Raw genomic sequence first — 20629 nt, forward strand, 5'->3', positions numbered from 1 at the left:
CAAGATAATGTTTGTTTGTTCCAGTTCTAGTCTTCAGCAAAAATATTCACTACTTTTTCTTTTAACCTGAAATCCTTGAAATCTCTTGTGCTAAAAGCAAGTAGGTAGTAACTCTATAAGTGAAATCCTCCTTGTTTTTAGTTGGCATGATGAACCTAAATAGTTTTTTGGACCGCGAGGAAGGGAGCTGAAATAATGTAGTGCTTTTTGTAGTATGGGAAAGATGCCCCCCCCAAACGGAAATCTAATTTCTTTCTTCTATTTGTCCCTGATTCCATCTGGGTTCAGCTGTGGGGAGTTGATGGAGGCTGCATCTGTGCATGTGCCAAGCTGCATTAAATCTGTGGGCTGTTTTTCTGGTTTTTTAAAAAATGTTGTTGTTGGTGGTGAGAGCTTTCATCTGTTTGGTGGCTTTTGGGTCCCAGGGGTTCAGTGGTCTCTGTCCTCTTGACTAAGCTTGAGTGCTGGCAGGGCCCAATAGAGACGAAGCTGCTGTAACAGCTGCTGCTTCTCCTCCCTTGAATTGCATAGGAGGCAGTCTTTGCTGCCTTTGTACAGGAGCCCAGCCGCCAAACAATAGTTTTCTGCTTTCAAGGCCATGTGGAGAGTCACGTGGGTGCCCGTTTTTGCTGTTTGCTGGTGGGGCCCTTCCCCATCTGTTCTCTCAGCTTTCTGGGTTATCAGGCGCAGGTCCAAGTCCTCGCAGCCAGACAGCCCTCCTGGTCAGAGATTACGTTTGCTAACCTTCCTGGCAGGGGTGGTGTGGCTTTGCATTTTATGCAGATTAGCCATGTGCTTCTCACTTCAAGGCATTTGGAGGAAAAGATATTTCCTGTGTTTAGCTCTCAGTGGGTGGTTCCTGGCTTTACTGTACAGGGGCAGCAGGGTTGGGGCCTATGAACTGAGCGCATGCCAGGGAGGGATTACAGTGCGCTGCCCCCCTTCCCATTCCACCTCCAGTGCTACGTCACCACAACACAACCACTCCTGCTCTCATAGTGTTGGTGTCATTCATTCAGTGCCAAGATTGCTTTAAAAAATTCCCTTGGCCCCAGTTCAAACAGGAGTACAGCTGGGATGTGTTAGATTTTAGGCAGTCTGCCCTCAATTTGAGATGAGTTATAAATAGCTGCGCTGACTTCCTTAACTAGCACACTCTGAGGTAAAATGCAGGTTAATTACTGTGGGAATCAATTAGGGCTTCTCTCTGTTAAAGAGCCAGCAAGACTCTTTTTAATTTTTTTATTTTATTATAAATCAGATGGCAAAACTGGTCAGGAATAAATTCCAGATCCAAGGTGAAGAGGGCTTTTGTTTGCTATGCAGTGTAGGAACCTGATTCTGCTTTTAACGTAAGTTGCACAGCCATTTCCAAATGCTTCAGAATCCTTATTCAGGCCCCTTCTACAGTTAAGCAGAATACGTACCATAACCTCAGGCAATATTATGTGCTTCATATTAGCTTCTCTTTACTTTTGTTCTTGTCCAAAATGGAGTTTGCAACTCTGTTGGAGCAAGCTATGTTGTCCAGAAAGAAATGGTTTTGGAGACTTCTCTAGACCTTCTCTATCAATACTGGCCAGATTGCTGATAATGTAGTGGTTAAAATGCACATGCAGCCCTTCCAGGTAGCTCCAGACCATACTATGCAAACGGGGTGTGTATATGAGAGTGCTTGCTTTCTTACTAGGGGGTTGCAGGTTTTTCTGGGACTGAAAGTTGACGTGCACAACAGTTGGGTGCCAGATTGTTGTGCCACTGTTAATCCATATTTCAGCTTTTGTTGTTGTTGAAATATTTTTTAAAAAACCTCCCAATTTTGTGTGTGGTAACACTCATACTCAGCATGGAATGAATTCATTGGTTGATGCGATACCAGATTTCCAGAGACTGCTTTAGTGTGCTTGATGTTCATGCCAATGTGCTTGAAGGGGTTACATGGAGGAGTTCATGTTCCTTTCAACAGTCTATGCCTCTTTAGAGAGGCCACATGGCATTTGGGGCAGTATGCCTCCAGCCTAGCTCAGTTCACTTTGCATATGTCTGAAGTGTGCTGCCTGCCCTTAGTCTGTGCATTAACTGGCATTTTACAGATTAATTATACTGTCTATCGTGTTGCCTTGGTTATTAAACCACCTTTTGGCTCCAAAACCTATGAACTCTGTACTACTGCTGTTGGTGAATCCCAGGTGGATTTGACCTAGTGGGACAGATTAGATCACTGTCTGGGAGATACATTTATTGTCATGGTCTGCACAGAACAAAGTGCCAGTTACTTAACTTTGATCATGAAGATTGGCCTGACTTGGACTTTCACTTTGTTCCGATTGGGTTTGTAGAATTGGAAATACTGTGGTTTGCTTCCACTTTCAGTGGCTGTGAATGAGTTGTAAGCAGGGGGTCAGAGTTTCAGTGATCAAGAAGTGAGCTGCTTTCCTCTGTTATGTGTCTCTGTGGAAGGCCTCTTTGCTTTTGAAGTGTAATCATGGTAATCTACTCCTGTGGTTTCCTTTTGAAAGGATTTCCCCTGTGTCAGTCCAGAGAAGAATCTCCAGCGCTTTGCAGTCAGGGCTGGGTATTTCCTTATTTATCCTGGAGTGTTCTTGCAAATGAGCTGGTATCACTTTTCCACCCCCAATAACAGCTTCTGTCCTCTTGTAAAATATCTACATTCTGCTCCCTGGCAGCTGTTCCTCATGTCAACACTTAATGATAAATGTAGAATTCAAACTTAGTTGTGATTTTTTTAAAGAATTGGACTTTTGAAAATAGGGTGATTTAATTATGATGATGGGATATAATGAAAAATTTGCAAAAGGGTCAGCTTATTGCTGTAGTAATGGACTAGTTCCAGGTCTGTTTCCAGAAATTATTCATGGCTGCTGGCATTACACTTTGTGGAGCAGTTTAGGCTCAATTTTTCTGGAAATAACTAACTAAATGTATCTGTATAAAATGTGTTCCGTATTATCAGCTTCAAGTATTTTCCAGATTAAAAGGAAGGTTGGCTGACACCCCCCCCCAATCAAAATGTAGATTGTCACCACCTGGGAGTGAAAATAGCTGCTTTTTGGTAAAGCACCATGTGAATTGATGGTATTTTGTAAATAATGGCTGTATTTTGGTCGCTCCTTGGAGATTTTTAAGTTGTATAAATTATCCAAAACCATGCATCTCACATTCGCTTCTACATTACTAGTTTAAGAAGCATGTTAACTGTATGTGATTTTTTTTCCTATGAGAAACTATTCAGTGCTAGTGTTGCCAAATTCCTGGAGAAGAAATATTCTGTCTCTTTAGTAGAGGCTTAGTGGGATGTTGTTTACCTTCATGCCCTGAACGGCTTCACCTGCCCATTTCCTCACATTATGCCTTTATTAAAGGGACAGGATATTTTTCTCCAGGCCTGTTGGCATCGTTATTAAGCATCAGAATTACTCTTGAAGGTTAAGTACAGCAAGAAGAAAAGCAGATAATCTCTTAATCAAATGGAAGCATTTCTTTGATAAACTTCTGTACGTATTTAGTGGGTTGTAAGATTTTTATTCTGTTTTTCTGCAGAATGCTTAATACAAAATGCATCTCCCCCACCTACAAGTTTTTTCTGTGTTTACACAAGAGCAAGGGGACTGAGTTTTGTCTGTTTCCCCCCTCCTCCTTAGTGTAGCCCCTTGTGCAGCAAAATGCATTGTCCATGAAGGTCCTCAGCAGCAGCTTTACATGGGGGAGGGCAATGGCAGTGCCAGGAGCCCTGGGAAGGGGCAGTAGGGAAGGTCTGATTCCTCTATTTCTTCCAGTTAATGGGAGCTTGGATCCAACCTGCTGTTTGAATTAGGTTTTCTTTTAGCTTAGATTTGAACTCTTGTAAAAACTTCTGCCTACATTAGTAATGATGCCTCTAATGATGTCTCTGATTCTGTGTAAAGTGCACTTGCCCCCAAATGTTCCTGCTGCATAGGCAGGCAGTGTGCCTGCGGGCCCGTGTGGATGCAGTAGAGTACCCTTCAGGTGAAAACTACTGTAGTGCAGTAATTTGAAACTTAACCTGTAGAAGTTGTAAGTTTGGGATGGTAAGAGAAATCAACAGCTTCTTTTATACACAATAATTTGATATGGGGCTTGCAAGATAATTATTTAAGTAGGTTGCTGTTTGTTCCACCCTCTTTTCCTTTTAGGTTGCAGCTGTTTTCAGAGTCTGAGAAGTTCCTTGACTTCCAGATGCTGAGAAGCTCAAAATCACCAGAAGCTTATTTAACTGTATAATCTTAAGTTTTCAGCTATTGCTATAAAGCTTTCTACTTTGTTTCCTTTGGATGTCAAAGAATTGGCCTCCAAAGTTTGGTGCTTTTATAGCACAATCACAGTTTTGATTGACTGGCAACTGCTTTCAGTGCGGGGAAATTCTTTTTTATGGCTTTTACCTTTTGCTTTGGCTGATGAGGAGCAAGCGAGCCCTTTTCACTTGGGCAGTTTGGTATGAAGCTGAATTACCTTGTAACAAATACTGTGTGTGCTTTTTCTTTCCCAGCCATCCAGCCCAATGGATCAGATGGGGAAGATGAGACCTCAGCCTTATGGAGGAAGCAACCCCTACACGCAGCAGCAGGGACCTCAGTCAGGGCAGCAGCCAGGCCATGGATATCCAGGGCAGCCCTATGGGCCACAGACTCCTCAGAGATACCCAATGGGACTGCAGAGCAGGGCGCAGAGTGCAATGGGCACTGTCTCTTATGCACAGCAGGTAAAGAAGAGCAAATACTTCTGTTCCTTGCAAATGGAGCTGATCACATTCCCGGTTCTTTAAAAAAGCTACTCCTTGTGTTTCAAAGATGAACACTGTTACTCCTTGGGTGAGGAAAGAGGAAATAAGCGGCCAAATTCTAAAGTGATGGTTAAGGGTGCGTAAAGTCCCTGTATTGGGCACTGGTGTCACTTTATAGAGAACCAAGAATTGTGTTGTAATGGTTTGTTGTCTTTGTGCTCCCACCAGCAGCAATCTAGTAGGTTTTGGTGGGGGGGGTGTGCTCCATAAACCGCCCAAGTATCATTGGCTTCTCAGATGTCTGCCATTTTCTTCTGAGCTCTAGTTCTTTGTTCGGTGCCTTTCTGGTCTCTAGGTTGATAACTTCCCTTCTTTTCCTCCCTTGTGTAGATTCCTCCTTATGGACAGCAGGGCCCTAGTGGATATGGGCAACAGACCCAGACTCCCTATTACAACCAGCAGAGTCCTCATCCCCAGCAGCAGCAGCCTTCGTATGCTCCACAGCCCCCGCCTCAGGCCCCTCACTCTCAGCCTTCTTATCAGCAGCAACAAACTCCTTCTCAGCCTCCGCAGCTCCAGTCATCCCAGCCCCCCTACTCGCAGCAGCCATCACAGCCCCCCCATCAGCAGTCTCCGTCTCCGTATCCTCAGCAGCAGTCCACTGCCCAGCAGCACCCACAGAGTCAGCCTGCCTACTCTCAGCAGCAGTCACAGTCACCTTACCAGCAGCAGCAAACTCCGCAGTCTGTTACCTCGGCGCTTTCTCAACAGACGGCATCTTACCCTCAGTCTCAGTCTCAGCAGCAGTCGGCGTATTCTCAGCAGCGCTTCCCACCTCCACAGGTAGGGCTTCTACCGTGTGCTTCCCAGTTCTTTGATGGGCAAGGGTGGGAGTCAAGTTCCTCTTTGGGTTTAGAAAAGCAGCACAATTATGCAACCTGCTTTGCTTGAGCTGTGGCTGCCTTAAATGTGTAGTTCTATCTCTCCCTGCTTTGTGCTGAAATGGAATAAATGCAAAAAGGCAAGAGGGCAAGTGACCACCAAGATCTTTTTTTTTTTTTTTTAAAAAGGCTCTTACTGCTTCTGGCTGACAAATATCACTTAAAGCAGGCTAATTTACCTTCTATCCTACAAAGCCACCCTGCAAAGCCAAACAGAGCCTCTAATCATACATAGATGCCCTCTAGAAGATAAACAAAGCACCTTCTTTTGCACCCTGTCTGATATTGCAAAAACCACAGGGCTGTACACACAGGAGCTCTCAGCATTGGAACGAGGGAGCTGTATTGCCACACAAAAATGGCCTTGGCTGGACTTGCATATTGCTGTGGATTATATACACCTGTGGGCAGGTCGGAACTAGAACTTGTTTGCTTTTTAGAGGAGCGATGATGGGAGAACTCTCACCCTGTCCTCCCAGAAGTAAAACTGTGTTAAAGGAGGAGGAAATAAGTGCTTGAAGACCAAATTGAAATATGTTCTGGTGGAGAAATTGGGTCAGCCAAAGTCAGAAAGCTGGATCAACTGATAGAACTTGGTTATCATAAAGTCTCAGTTAATGCCTGAGTACCTTGATAACTATTCCCAGAGTACTTGGTAAGGATTCTCCTCTGGAGGAACAAAGTTCCATCTTTTTTGTTTTAAATCACTGTCATTCCCACTCTTGAAATACATGTTTTGTTTTTGTTTTTAAGGTACGTCCTCAGTAGCATGTAGAATTTTTAAGCACCAGTTTGACTGGGCTCTTCATTCAGTGAAGCCCTATACAAATTTTCCTCAGTTTTCTGTTTTGAGCAGTTTCTTTCACTAAACTGAACATTTTGTGATTCTCCTGATAGTTCTTTTCTACTGTGCCCTCAAGACAGCATCATTTTCTTAAGTTCCTTGTGCATTGATGGCTACTACTAGCTTAACTTGACTCAGCATTCATAAAACACTTCAGAAGACTTTTTGAAAGAAATCAGGGCCCAACCTTAAAGAACTGGTGTGCCTGGTCTCAGATCTCTTTTCCATCACCATTTCCCCAGTGTGCATCTCTTGTAAGTCAGAGTGGTGCATGCAGCTTCCTGTTTGCCTTCCAGCCTTGGCATGCATAGCCAGAACTGGGCAAGCAGATGCCTCCATGCTGTACCATTCCTTCATGGTATTGTACTGAGGTAGTGGTCTTGCTCAGGTTTCTCTGTGCCAGAAGGAATGGCAAGATTTGAGATTGGGGGGGGGGGGCTGTCAGCATTTTCTGTCATATTGTTAGGAATGGAATGGGGAGCTGCCTTGGCTTGCACCTAAGTTTCAAGCTTCAGAAAATAGCAGGGTGCTTGCGAGGCTGCTAGCCTCTCTTTTCTGCTTCCCTAAAATGGTTTGTTATCATTATCTGGGGGTAGAGATGTGAACAGGAAAAAATAGAAAACAGGAAAAATGTTCCTTTGAGGGCAGAGGGACAGGAAGCAGTTAAGGGGGGACTTTTCCCATCAAAAACATTTACAGCCCTCCACCAGCCTTTTTATCTGTTTAAAGACATTAAGGCACTTAGGTATATGCTATTGGGACCTAGATGTTGCCTTAACCTCTCTCATCGTAAAGTAATACTTCACTCAAGCCAAACGTTGGTCACTTGCTCCCCATTCTTTCTTCTTGATTTGGCATTTCTTGGCCAACTGCAGCTCCGATAGCTTGCCCCTTGTGTGCTTTTATTTGAGCTGTTCCCAAGCTTCTAGTTTTAGCAACCATAGGAAAAAGATAGCTAAGAAGTTCTGAAAGTGCTTATACGAAGCCTGCTGATGTAGAACATAATTGCTATGTGTCTACTTGGAACTTGAATGGGTAGCCTTGACACCACTGAAGCTACATCCACCAGTTGGAGAGGTTGAGTGGAACGAAGTTTTTATGGGCTGTGTTACAAGCCAAGATGACAATTTTACTGGATCACTCCTGGTTTCAATGGCTTAGTCTCTTATATTTCAGGAGATCTCGCAGGACTCATTTGGGTCCCAAGCATCATCTGCTGCCTCAATGGCTTCCAGTAAAGGGCAAGAAGACGTAAATTTGAATCTTCAGTCAAGACCATCTAGCTTGCCAGTAAGTTAAGTGGCCTAGTTTTAAGAATGGCTTGTGGTAAAAGATTGGAGATGCAGTGGAGTGTGCTTACTGGGCGTGGCGTGTTTTGGAAGGAAGGAAATAAGAAAGGGCATTCATATGTTTATGTAGGGCAGCAGTTTTTTTGGGAAAGAGTGAGTGTGTTGAAAATAGGTTGGGGGAGGTGGGGCATTGTAAAGCTCTTAGAAACCCAGTCCTGCATGTTCATAATATGAATGAGACCCCCCCCCCCCACTTAGGCTGTAGCATATAAATACAAATTTCAAAATCTGCAGATGTATATATTCTGGCCCTATGTTTGGAAAACTCATATTGTGCAGTTTTCTCTGAGCCCTGACTGCCCCTCTGTCCATTGTAACTTTTTCCACTTTGCAGATATTTGTTAGTATTCTCTTTAATGCACGTTTTAGCTGTGGGAGTTGGGGGAATCTTCATGGTGGTCATCCATTGTTGAGGGCCCATCAGTGTGTAGTGGCCAGTGATGATGTGCATCCCATGTACAGTTGCCTCTTTATGGTTACTGCTGTCTCTTGTGTGTGTGTGTGTGTGTGTGTGTGTGTGTGTGTGTGTGTGTGTGTGTGATGAGGAAAATAATTAGTAGGTTAATGATTTCATATGAATAGCTCCTTGCTGTTCCTGAATGGACAACCTTTTTGTAGTGTGTTTGGGGAAATCTTTTTAGTGTCTTGGCCCAATGCCAAGACTCTCCTCAAGAGACTGCCCCCACCAGGCTCAAATGGGAGTTTGAGCTGCTGACCTAGAATTGGTGGCTTCCACGTGTGGCTGCTGGAGCAGTTATTCAGTTCTCAGAGCATTGCTGCTCCCAAAACTGCAGCTGCATGAGTAAAATGCAAAAAAAGAAGAAAAGAAAAGAAAAGAAAAAGGTATAGGCAGAAAAGGCAGAACCTGCACTTCTGATGTTTACAAGATTTCTAAGGGTGCCATCAGTTCAGTAAAACAGTTGTATTAAACATGCATATTCTCAGCAGTACAAAATGTAGCTGGCCCTCAGTGGAGGGGTCGCAGAGTCAAATCACTCGTGCAGAAATGCAACAAAAAACTACTAATCTTGGATAAGTGTGTGTGACATCAGTGTTAGTCAACTCTCTTAACTTCCCTCATTGCAAGAGGTCTTACTTATTCTTTTGAGAGCTTTTAAACCCCTGCCCTCAAGAAACTGAGGAATAGGGGGGGGGGGGAAATGGCCAGAAAAAGGCCATATGGAACACTGTAGGAATTTCCCCCATTTCTCTATGATCTTACCACAGATTTGGATGAAATGCCTAGATTGTCACTTGGAAGAGATGTCACATCCTTCCACAAACTCTACCCTCCCCAGGCAGCACCCTCAAAATCTCCCAGCAACATTACCCGTCCCGCTTGATACCTAAGGGTGCTTATCAATTAGCCATACCTATCCTAAGCAACCTGTCCTATCCCTGTTCTAGTTATGGCGTGACCGCTAAAGACTAGGCCTAATTATTCTACCCCATAGAAACATTATGAAGTAGGTGAAAAATGCCCTCATTCACAATAAAATTGTATTTTCTGAGCTTCTCTAGTTTTTCCCCCCATTAGAGACTAAAGACATTACTTTGGTTCTGATTTGGAATGGGGCTGGCAACTGTGTTCAGGGGCTGATGCCATCTCCCCCAGTACTTCTAATGAATAGTCCAAGTAGATTGTGATAATTAATTGCTCTTTTTTTCAGAGGGAGTGAGCCAAGTAAATGAGTTCCAAGGTTTTGTTAACCAACAATCGTTTCTTGTAAAACATACTAGATGGTTTTTTTTTAAATAAAGTCTCCATCTGGGTGACTGAGGCTTAGAGGGATGGAAATGCTTGGGTACTCAAAAATTTTAGTATTCATCAGGAATTGAGATGCTCCATCTCTTTCTTTTGAAAAAGAACTTTTGCTTGTTTGGCAATTCTAATGGCTTAATGGGCTCTGGGTTGACTATCCAGCAGGCAGTTTCTGGCTTCTCAATCTTTAACCCTTCTTTTAAGGCAAGTGAGACTACCTTATACTATTGGACTTTCAAGGTCAGTATCATTGACTCTGAATGGCAGTGGTTCTCCAAGTTGTTAGATGGAGGTCTGTCACATGACCTGATGTCTCTTTAAAAAATCCTGAACATTCCAAGGATTAAATTTGAAACCTGCTGCATGCAGAACAGGTGCTCTCCCACTGAGCCATAGCCCCGCACCAAAGAAGATGCAGGGCACCAAGGGCCACATGAGATCCGTTTTTAGTTCTTTCTGTGTCTCCCTTTCTGCAGTCTAGAAAAACCAAGCATTGGTGTTTCTGTTACCAGTTCTGTGTGGGTTGTGCCTCATCTGTTGATGACCCGAAACACAAGTTAGCCAAGCAATCTTTGTCGTAGCCAGGTTCATATCCAATAGCTGCTTATGCACAAGGGGTTGCCCTGCCCACCCACAAGTTCTGTGAGTCCTCAACATCTGGATGGAAAAGTTGCTTATTTCAGTATGATAGTACATCCTGGAGAAGCTCCAGAGTTCTCATTTCTGGAACTCAGCTTCTAGTTGCTGTTTTAGTTGATATTTCTTGCCCCCTCCCATGTCAGTTTAATAAGAAATAAATTTAATTCCATGTTAAAGCTATGAGATGGCCTTTGATTTTTAAGCTATTGGAATTCATGATGGAACAATTAGCTGATAATAGGGATGGAGAGTCAGAATGTCGCCTCCACCATGAGATATCCTGGGCCTCTCTTGCAAAGAAGTATGAAAAAAGTTATTGACCCACAAACGTCGGTACTGATTTGCCTGTCCTCATATTCCTATGTGTATTGGCAACCTTAGATAGAATAATGGAACCCTGTGTCTTTCTCCTCCTTGCCACTAGCCCATAGGAGATGGCTGTTGAAAAGCCTGACCAGTGACTCATGTTCGAGACCATAAGGGCATGAAGAGAGCTGTGGTCTTGGATGTTGTCTCTCAGTTAGGACCTCCCTTCCACTTGCATCCTTCAGAAGTGTTTTGAGAAGTGTATATTTGGGTGGGAATTTGATTGGTCGAGTGAAATTAAATGTTTGTAATAGCTTTCCTTTTAGGTGGAGGATCCACTCTTAGTTGTTTTTCATTGCTTGCCTTGGCGTTGCATGGGTTCACTTGGTGGTAGCGTCACCAGATCTTTCTCATTGTCTCCTACATGAGCCTTTTTAAACTGGAGATGTCAGGAGTTGAACCTGGGACCTTCTGCACGCAAAGCAGATGCTACATGAAGCCATTTTGTGTAGGGCAAACATGCCTGGAAATGGCCAGTTGCTTCTTTTCACTTGTGCTCTTGCATTTTCTTCACATTCATTTTAAATGCATTCTTTCAATGGCCATGAAATGTGCCTGTTGTTGACACCTAGGCCTGTCCAGTTGGATTGTAGGCACAAGCTGGACGTGAGCAGACGTACTGTCAGTATCACTCCATAGGAGGAAAAGAAAACTAAATTAGGCAAAAGAATATGCCCTCTCTTAACAAGCATCGAGGCATTTGGCTTTTGGGAAGACTTTGGTCCAGAGAGCCAGAAGAACACCTGGGTTGGGCTCGAAAGTGCTCACAGCTGTGCAACAGTATTAAAACTGACCACTTGGTATATTTTGGCATAATAACATAAAGTCTTTGGCTCCTTTTTTATTTTTGTTCATTTTCAAAAATTTTGGATAGTGTGGTTCTTACTGATTTTTGCAGGCATTTCACTAGTCTGTTGCTGGTATTTAAAGCCCTAGTTAGCTTTCCTGCAGGGGTTTATAAAAATTCGAGCAGAGGTGATGGGCCAGCTCTCCCACCAGCATTCCTGAAAGGCACTTGTCAGCAAGTGCTGTTGCCCTAAATGCTGCTTTCACTGTACCTCTTCACCATAGGACTGGTGCTATGCAAGTGGCTAGATTTGATCCACGGACCCCCAGTGGCTGACCCCTAATTTGAAAGGAATAAGTTGTTTTGCTTTTGGCAGTCAGTGTTCTAGAACATCTTGGCCATTCTGATATTTTGTATGAGATTGGTTTTAGATTGGTCCTTACATGTACCTTAAATTCATCTCTATTTGTAAAACTGTATTGTGGGATGTGAATTTTGGAGCTGATGGGGAAGAAGTTAAAAATATCCCTTTCTATTTTTATAATAATAATAATAACATTCAATTTATATACCGCCCTTCAGGACAACTTAATGCCCACTCGGAGCAGTTTACAAAGTATGCCATTATTATCCCCACAACAAAACACCCTGTGAGGTTGGGGGGGGGGCTGAGAGCGTTTTAGAGAACTGTGACTAGCCCAAGCTCACACAGCTGGCTTCAAGTGGAGGAGTGGGGAATCAAACCTGGCTTTCCAGATTAGAGTCCTGCGCTCTTAACCACTACACCAAACTGGCTCTCTTCCTTTTTTCTGCTTCCTTTTTTATTCCCTTCTTAAATATTAGGTTTTTTTCTTCCTCTTTAATTCTTCCTGCTCTTGACCTCTCTGCACGGTCACTTCATTAGTCCCACTGCACCCCCAATACTCCCTATCCCTTACAGCAGCCCCTCTGTCCCACCTGTCCTGGTTCTCTTCTCCACACTCTGTCCTCCCTTTCTCCCAAAGCTATCCTGTCACACACTCCACCCATGCTCTGGTTAGACTCTGTACGATTATCCTTTCCTTCCTCTCCATATCCTTCTCCCCCCTCATCATCCCTGAGCTGCTTCTACAGCACGCTATAACTTGTTGGTGGCTTGATATTTTGGCAAGAGAACTAGTCAAGACAGTTTATGCTGCCATGCCAGAAGCTCTGAAGAGCACCCTGGCTGCCAAATAAGTTATAGTACAGCAATACCAAACCACTGCTATTCCAACTTGTCCATCAGATAACTCATATTAAAAAATGTTTGATCCAACATCCCAATTAGGACAGTGTTCCTCATTCCTGTGTGATCAACATTTTCATCATGCTTTCAAACTGTGGGAAAATCATCCTCACTTCGTTAACACCAAGGCTCTAGTGTAATTGGTTCTAACATTTTACTGTCATTATATCTAATAGTGACGTCCCTGCCCTTTTGAAGATAACACAAGGGGTGCTGGGCGCAGAGGTCACACTGTTTTTTTCATACCTAGCAGAACCCATCAGCTATGCAGAAAAATAGGTCATCTTCATAACCCCTATTTGGGGGCAAAGATCAATGCTGATAATTCACCATGAGACAGAAGTTGCAAGGGAAACCGAAATGGTAACTTGTAGGGCTCCCTCACTTCAAGAGAGTTCAGTTGGACCTTGGCAGAGCATTTGCCATGAATTCCATAGCAGGGCTTCAACAAACTATTCAGTTCTCAAATTTTCATTATTGACTAAAATCACTCCATTGCTGTAATACAGAATGGCATATGATGAATACATTGCAGATACATGGAAGCTTGTACAGTGGCAGGGTATTTCTGAGTAGGTGCTGCCAGCATAAAGAGGGTAGATATACTACTACTAATTTCACAAATGCACTTTCCAAAAATTATGTCGTCAAGGTCTTGACCATCTCTTAGTGGTATAACCGTAATTACTTACTACCATTGACCTGGTGGATTATGTGTTCTTTAAGGCAACATGATGTGCTAAGAACCTATGTACAGTCTTGATTTCCTTAACTGCAGCATGGCAGCTGGAAGAGGGAAGTGTATGTGAATTTTATTCTTCTGTTTTTCACCTTTTCAGAGCATTGCAGAGGCACTAATGTTACGTGCAGATAATGTGACGGTTGTAATTCCTCTTTAATTAGGCCATGAAAACACCCTCTTTGGATATTTGATTATTGCTGAGGATTGAGTTTTATATGCTTTGTTCACTATCTACTATTTTAATCAAAACAGAAGTCCAGTGGCACTTTGGAGACTAACAGTGTTTATTCCAGCATTTGTGAGTCACAGCATTTGATGAGGTGAGCTCTGCAAACTTATGCAGAATACATTGTTAGTCTTCAAGTGTGGCTGCCTATCTGGAATTGTGTTTTAGACATTCTTACAAACCATAGATCTGAAGTGCTGTAGAAATGCTAAGTACTTTATCTTGTTATAATTCTTACAGCATCCCCACTGCTGTGTAGTTAAACCTTATATTGAGTGGGCGGGGTTGAGGCCGAGAGAGAGTAAATTGCTGAAAGTTACCTGCTGAGCTCATGACAGACTTGGGAATTTCTGGTTCATAGCTCAGTCAGTAGGATACACCATCTCTAACACACTTCATTGCTAATGTGGAACTCAACCCTGGTGAAGGGTCAGGTCAGGATGGGGTGGGGGATCCACACTCATAAAGGCATGACAGAGAGATGTGCTGTGATCCTGCGTTCAGTCCTCAGCAGTTGCTTATGCCCCTGGCATTAAATATTTCATACTTAAGTTGCGTAGATAATTTTATATACATGATGGCAGAAATATTGAAACACTAGGAACCTGAGGTAGTACAAACGGAGTCAGATCACACACCCTGTGAGTTTGTTTCCAGAGCCACTTTGGCAGCACTGGAAGGAAAGACACCAATGGAAAGCTGAAAGAGCATGCTGCTAATGTGGCATCCATCCAAAGGTGGGCAACAGTTGGCGCCAGCTGCAGTCTGGAAACCGAACAATGTGATAGTGCAAGACTTGGAATAGCAAGGAGAGATGGGGATGGTCTAGGAAAAGAAAGGTGGAGCTTGGAAGGGCATTAAATACATTTTAGCTGTTATATAATAGTATAATGGGAAAATATTTAAGGTGTCAATTGTAGAGAAGTTACCAAGATGGAGACTTATGCTAATTACGCAGATCCAAGTAAGTTTACGATTAGGAAACAAATGAAATTCTAAGCAATTTCAGTTATTTAAAGCAGTGTTATGTAAATGTCTGTGAACAATATTTAAGAATGAATAGAAATTTGGCACTTACCCTGAAACTCTAGGTACAGCTCAAACTAATAGCAAAATATGTGTGTTCAAATATTTATTTGATACAATGAAAGGATACACAAAATAAGAATATGCCTAATAGATTCAAGGCTAACATGTCTCCCTGAACCATAAAAACCATACATTTTGCTGCAAAATCCATTTATTTTTAATTCATACTGAAAGTATTAAGGATGGAAAACAGGCAGCAAAAATTTGTTAAATTAAAATTCTTCTAACTGTAAAAAAAGTTAGTTGGATCCCCTCCCTCAGTGCAGTTAAGGATCTGGGGTAGGCATCTGAAAGGTGAATGGGGGGGGGGGCAGAGAGAATTCTGCAACTAGGTGACCTTGTGGTGCAATGAAAAAGGGAGATCACAGCTATGCAAGGGCTTTTTTGGCTTCATTGGAGACTGAACCACCAGAAAATAATACTCCAGCTGGCCTGTTAACTCCATTCCAACCATCCAAATTTTGATTCATTGAGGTGAAGTTCAGTTATGTACTTTCTAAGATTTTCTGTTAATTTCCTAATTAACTTGGTGCTGAACCTATCACAAGAGTGCACTCAGTACCATGTACCATTACGCTCCAAACTGCAACAAAGTACATGATCTACTCTTTTTGTAAGTTTTCCTCTTTAAATACTGAAATCTGACTGTAAGGATTTTAAAACTTTTAGAATGTAACTGTGCTCGCCCAAGGCAACCATCTAGCTAACCTCACATTTTCTCTGTACACCAAATTTTAACAGTTCTGCATAAATTGCTATAGACTGTTTAAAGCATTGTTGTATCCTAATAGGAAAATGTTACCTTTTGCTGTTGTTGCAATCTAAAAACTCATGGTTAGATGCAGACTAAATTCACATTTTTTTCCAATTCCCCTTATGTCACTGTGGGGTCCCCTATCCTCCAAAATCTCCACAAAAATCTCCATCAAATCTCCATTTTGTGGAGATGAACCAGCTGCAGTGGGAGGGGGCAGGAAAATTATCTTCTTCCTTTGGAAATTTTAGTCTGGATCTAATCCACTTTCTCAAATGCATGTATGTCAGAATTGCACTAAATACTATATGCAGGCTAGAAGTTCTTTGGTCATATGGGTGTGCAGCTAAGCAAATAAAACCTGTTGTACTAAAAACCCACTAGTATCTGTGAAGAATTTGAAAATAGTATCTAGTAATTAATAGCTGTTCTCTAGCTTAGGTGCTGGGAAGACTTATTCATCATAGAGTCTTCTGTGCAGTCAAACATGGGACTGCACATGCACAGGCCAGCCACAGAGGTGGAAGATCAGAAGATTTCTGGAGCTGTCTAAAGTTTTGGGAGCACTCCCCTTTTCCTTAGTGCGAGCTGGCATTTTCCCATCCAAACTGCCATGTGACTGAAGGGGAGAGAGTGCTGCTGTGGAGTTTGGATGTGTTTTTGGAATGGTAAAAGATTTTACCTCAGGACACGTCTTCTTTTTTCGTTGGCTAAATGAGCTTCTCTTTTTTTGAAATGACTCTTCAAAAAATATACATAGAGTGCCACAAAGATGGCTCAGTCAGATGAGCATGACTTGTGCCGTATCTGTTTGGGAGAGGGCCACAACTTCTCAGCATGTAGAGCGTGCCTCCAGTTCATGCTGAAGGCAAGGCGTGAAAGGGTGGCCAGACTTAGCAGCTATATATGAGAAAGCTTTGAGGGCTTCTGATAAACAGCCTACAAAAAGCAGTTGGCCAAACCAGGGAAAAGGATCTGAACACTAACATCACCTTCGGGACCCTCAGATCTGGCCCCCACTTCGGAGCTGAGATTGATGTTGGTTCCATCTCCTACATTGGAACTGCCCCACAAAAAAAGCAAAGAAGAAAACTAAACACGTATCTAAAGATTCACCACTTTGTCAATCACGTCTATCAAGACATGGATCTGAGAGGTCTTTGAATAGAAATCCATACTCTCCATGCAACCACTTTGCCAGTGGTGAGGATATATGATTCTGCCATGTCTTTAGATGAAGATCTGATAGAAATTCCTCCTTCTCCACCTCCATGCTCTGACTGAGGGGATTTCACTCAAGACCATGCTGCTGTACAGACAGCTTCAATGTCTTGGGGCCCTCAGCAGTGGCTCTGTTACCCTCAAGAACCATCCCTTGTGTTTTTTTCCCTCAGTGGGGACCATGGAACCCACAGCAGGTCATGAATTTGCAGTAGCCATCAATTCTTGATGTGTTTACCAACAGAACTGACTCGCTTCATAACGCTGTGTCAGCGACTCTACAACATTCTTTGGATCTAGGAGAAACACATCCCTCTGATTCTGAAGAGGAAGAAGGTTCTAGAGCAGAGTTTGGATCTGATGTAGCATTGGATCCTTCTCCAGACAAGATGATAGGAGATCGGATACCTGGTTCTTCATCAGAAGGTTTGAGCCTGTATGAAGAACAACTGCTACGTATGGCCAGGGCACTTGAGCTCAGCATCATATGCTTGGGCCCAAAACTTTTGGATCTGATTCTGAAGGTTCTTTACAACACTAATACAGGACCTGTAGCCTTCCCTGACTTGCAGGGCCTGCTGGAAATAGCTTCCAACATCTGGCTAAAGCTGGCTTTCCACCACACCATCTACATGAAAGCTAGAAAACAGGTAGAGATTTAGAGAAGGATGTAGTTTCCTGTTCATATACCCACCTGCTAACTTGTTGGTAATGAGGTTCTACCATCAAGACAGAGAGTAGGAAGCCGTACCACTCCATTGAACAAGGAAGGTTGTGAGATGGATGGCCTAGGAAGGAAGATATATTCCTTGGGTGCCTTGGCATTCAAGATTGCCAACTATACTGCACTCATGAGCTGGTATCAGATGTTTCTCTGGGACCAGATGGCTTAGTCATCTGACCAGATGACTCGAAGACAAGAAGCTCTAGCCACAGTCATCAAGGCTGAAGGTGTAAACAGCTCAATGCCTCTAAACACACAATAGACTGGTCCAGTCAATCTGTGGGGTCTGCTGTGGTACTTGGGAGGCATTCCTGGCTCCGCATGTCCACACTCCCTCATGAATCCAGAACCAAGCTTGAGGACCGCCTGTTTGATGGCAAGGAGTTGTTTAGTGCTAAGACAGATGAATCCTTAGATTCTGTAATCTTCTTCTTGTGCATGCAAAGTCTGTAGGCTTAACTGTCCAGCCTGTGGTATCTTGTAAACCCAGGTACTTTCCACACCGTAATTTCTAACAGTATCGGAGACCATATAAATATCAGCTGAGTTCTTAACAGTAGCCTTTCTGTCCTCCCTACAACACCCAGCAGCAGGCAGGCCCATCTCAAGCTAGAAGGAAGACCAAGCATACCTCCCAGACAACCTCTGATACAACACATAAAGGAAAATCTTTCAGGGTTCTTGGTTCCTATCTGTTGTGTAGAAAAGGGCACTATTTAGAGTTTGTAATTCCTGTTGGAATTGTTCTCTCACATTGCTCCTGTCCTTAGTTCCTCAGTTTTACAGGAGGAAGTATCACAGTTTCTCCTGAAAGGAATTCTTCAGACTTTCTCTCATGCTGAAATCTCGCAAGGGTTTGATATTTTATCATTTACAAAAAAAGATGGTGACAAGAGGCCTATTTTAGGTCTTAGAGAGTTAAATAAGTATTTAAAGATTTGCTAAGTTTAGAATGTTATCTCTTGCTGATAATATCTCATTTCTACAAATAAATTTGTGGTTGGCTCTCTATGCATATAGAGTTAATCTGTATATGCATATAGAATTAATTACATCTACTTTGACACATCTAGGTTTGCTAGTGAATTGGAAGAAATCACAAATCATACCTTCTCAGTCTCTGTGTTTTATCGGTGCTGTCACAGATACCAAGGAAGAGAACCCCTTTTTTTCCTAGAGAGGGGGCTGCCTCTATCCAGCCTCTAGTACAGAAATTATCTTTTTGCAAAGTACAAACTGCATTTTCTACCCAAAAGCAAAGCTCATAGGTCTCATGGCCTCAATGACTGCAATGGGACCTTTTGCCAGGCTGCGTATGAGGCATTTACAAAATTGATGCATATGTAAATTCAAAGCATACCTAGATTCTCAGTGGATGAGACTGTCAGTCCCCAGATCTGTTGTGAGGTCCTTATCTTGGTGGCTTTCTGATTTGAAACTTTTCAAAGTTTCTGAGTTTGGCACCCTCTCTCATGAAGTACAGATTTTACTAATGCAACCTTGTCAAGATGAGAAGCCCGCTCTCAGAGGGTTGAGGCAAATGGGCAGTGGTCCCTAGCGCACAAGCCTATTGGAGTTAAGGGCAATCAGATATGCCTTAATTTCTTTTGCAGCTCTACAAGGAAAGAGTGTTGGTGGCCACTGACAATACCCCAGCAAATTTCTACAGGAGCATGGGGTCCCTCACTCCCAGTGCAGAAGCAGCCTGCACCTGGCATTGAATGACCTGATGTCCATACGTATTACCAGTTGTTCCAGCATGGCCGCAGATGCCCTCAGCAGATCTATCACCTCCAATCACGAGTGACCCCTCAACGATCAATATTTACACCCTGTTTTCCATCAGTAGGGGTTCCTGGCTGTTGATCTTTTTGCCTCCCGATGCAATGCCAAATGTCAGGCGTTTGTTCTTTGGGGTTGTGTGAGTGGAACTTTCTGGAGGATTCTTTCCTGGTCAAGTAGATGGGGTGCTTGTTCTATGCTTTCCTGCCCTTCCCAATTTTTCCCGTTTTGTGGCAGATCTCCAAAGGGGGTGTACATCACTCTCCCAGGCATGGAGGACCTTATCTTCATAGATCACCATCTCCATCACAACATCCAAGTCCTACTTTTAATGGCATGGTTAGTGGTACAATAACTTCTTGGTCCATCAGAGTGGCTGAGGTACTACTGTCATCTTGAAAATCTGCCACAAGAAAATCACACACTGCTAAATGGCTCAGATTCATGTTTTAGACTGCAGAGCACCAACTTAATCCTCATTCATGTGATCTACCTTGCATATTTGACTATCTTTTGCTTTTTAAAAGATTCTGATCTTTCTGTTGCCTCACTTAAAGTGCACCTGGCAGTCATATCATCCTACCACAATAAGGTGGGAGATTTGATTGCTTTTTCTCATTTGTCAAAAAGTTGCTCAAGAGTTTGTTCAATTTGTTTCCTCCTCTTTCTCCACCTGTTCCTCAGCGGAGTTTGTTTTTGATACCTCCCCTCAAATAAGCTCTAGGCGGCTGGTTTCTGTAATTTGCCCATACTCATTCAGGACACACGTCACCAGGGCTCAGGCTTCCTTGGCAGTTCTTTGAGTTCCAATCTGGGACATAGGCAGAGCAGCAGTGTGGTCCTCACCTACCTCCTTCATGAGGCACTACTCCATTGATGCGGACTTCAGGAGCAAAGCAGCTGTGGGGAAAGCAATGTTACAATCATTATTTTGTTAATCAGTCCATACTCTCCTGCAGGTAGATGAACTTGCTACTCTCCCATGTGGGGCTGTGCAGAAGACTTGACAATGAAAACAAGTTGCACTTACCTGTAACTGTTGTTCATTGAGAGATCTTCTGTGCAGGCACAGATTCCTTCCTCCTTTCCCTGCTGTGCGCTGCTTGCTTTCTGCCTGGTTTCTCCACAGTGGCAGAGAGGATTGAGGGAGGAGTGCTCTCTTCCCCTTGATCATACGCTGGTTTGAGTGGGAAGATGCTGGCTTATGCTGAGGGGAGGAGGAACTCTCAAAAAACTTTAGAAATCTCTAGAAATCTTTTGCTCTTCCCCTGCATGGCTGGCCTCTGCACGCGCAGTCGCGTGTGCACTTGCACATTTAAGTGCAACTCTGTTTAATGTTGAAAGTTGAAATCTACAACATGGCTAATGGTAGCA

The 20629-nt window shown here is 43.1% G+C and overlaps 2 protein-coding genes across 3 annotated transcripts in view; both read left to right on the forward strand.

Moving 5' to 3' along the window:
- The window catches only part of PIGV (phosphatidylinositol glycan anchor biosynthesis class V), a 315344-nt gene that overhangs the window by 199672 nt on the left and 95043 nt on the right, over positions 1-20629 (forward strand). The window lies entirely within an intron of this gene.
- Positions 1-20629, forward strand: part of ARID1A (AT-rich interaction domain 1A) — a 98810-nt gene that overhangs the window by 23137 nt on the left and 55044 nt on the right. For both annotated transcript variants that reach the window (XM_054998994.1, XM_054998995.1), the window contains exons 2-4: positions 4529-4741; positions 5153-5605; positions 7724-7837. In XM_054998994.1, coding sequence (XP_054854969.1) covers positions 4529-4741; positions 5153-5605; positions 7724-7837 — 780 coding nt within the window. The remainder of the gene's footprint in view (positions 1-4528; positions 4742-5152; positions 5606-7723; positions 7838-20629) is intronic.

This window comes from Eublepharis macularius, chromosome 15 (assembly GCF_028583425.1).
Source record: "Eublepharis macularius isolate TG4126 chromosome 15, MPM_Emac_v1.0, whole genome shotgun sequence".
NCBI classification, from domain to species: domain Eukaryota; kingdom Metazoa; phylum Chordata; class Lepidosauria; order Squamata; family Eublepharidae; genus Eublepharis; species Eublepharis macularius.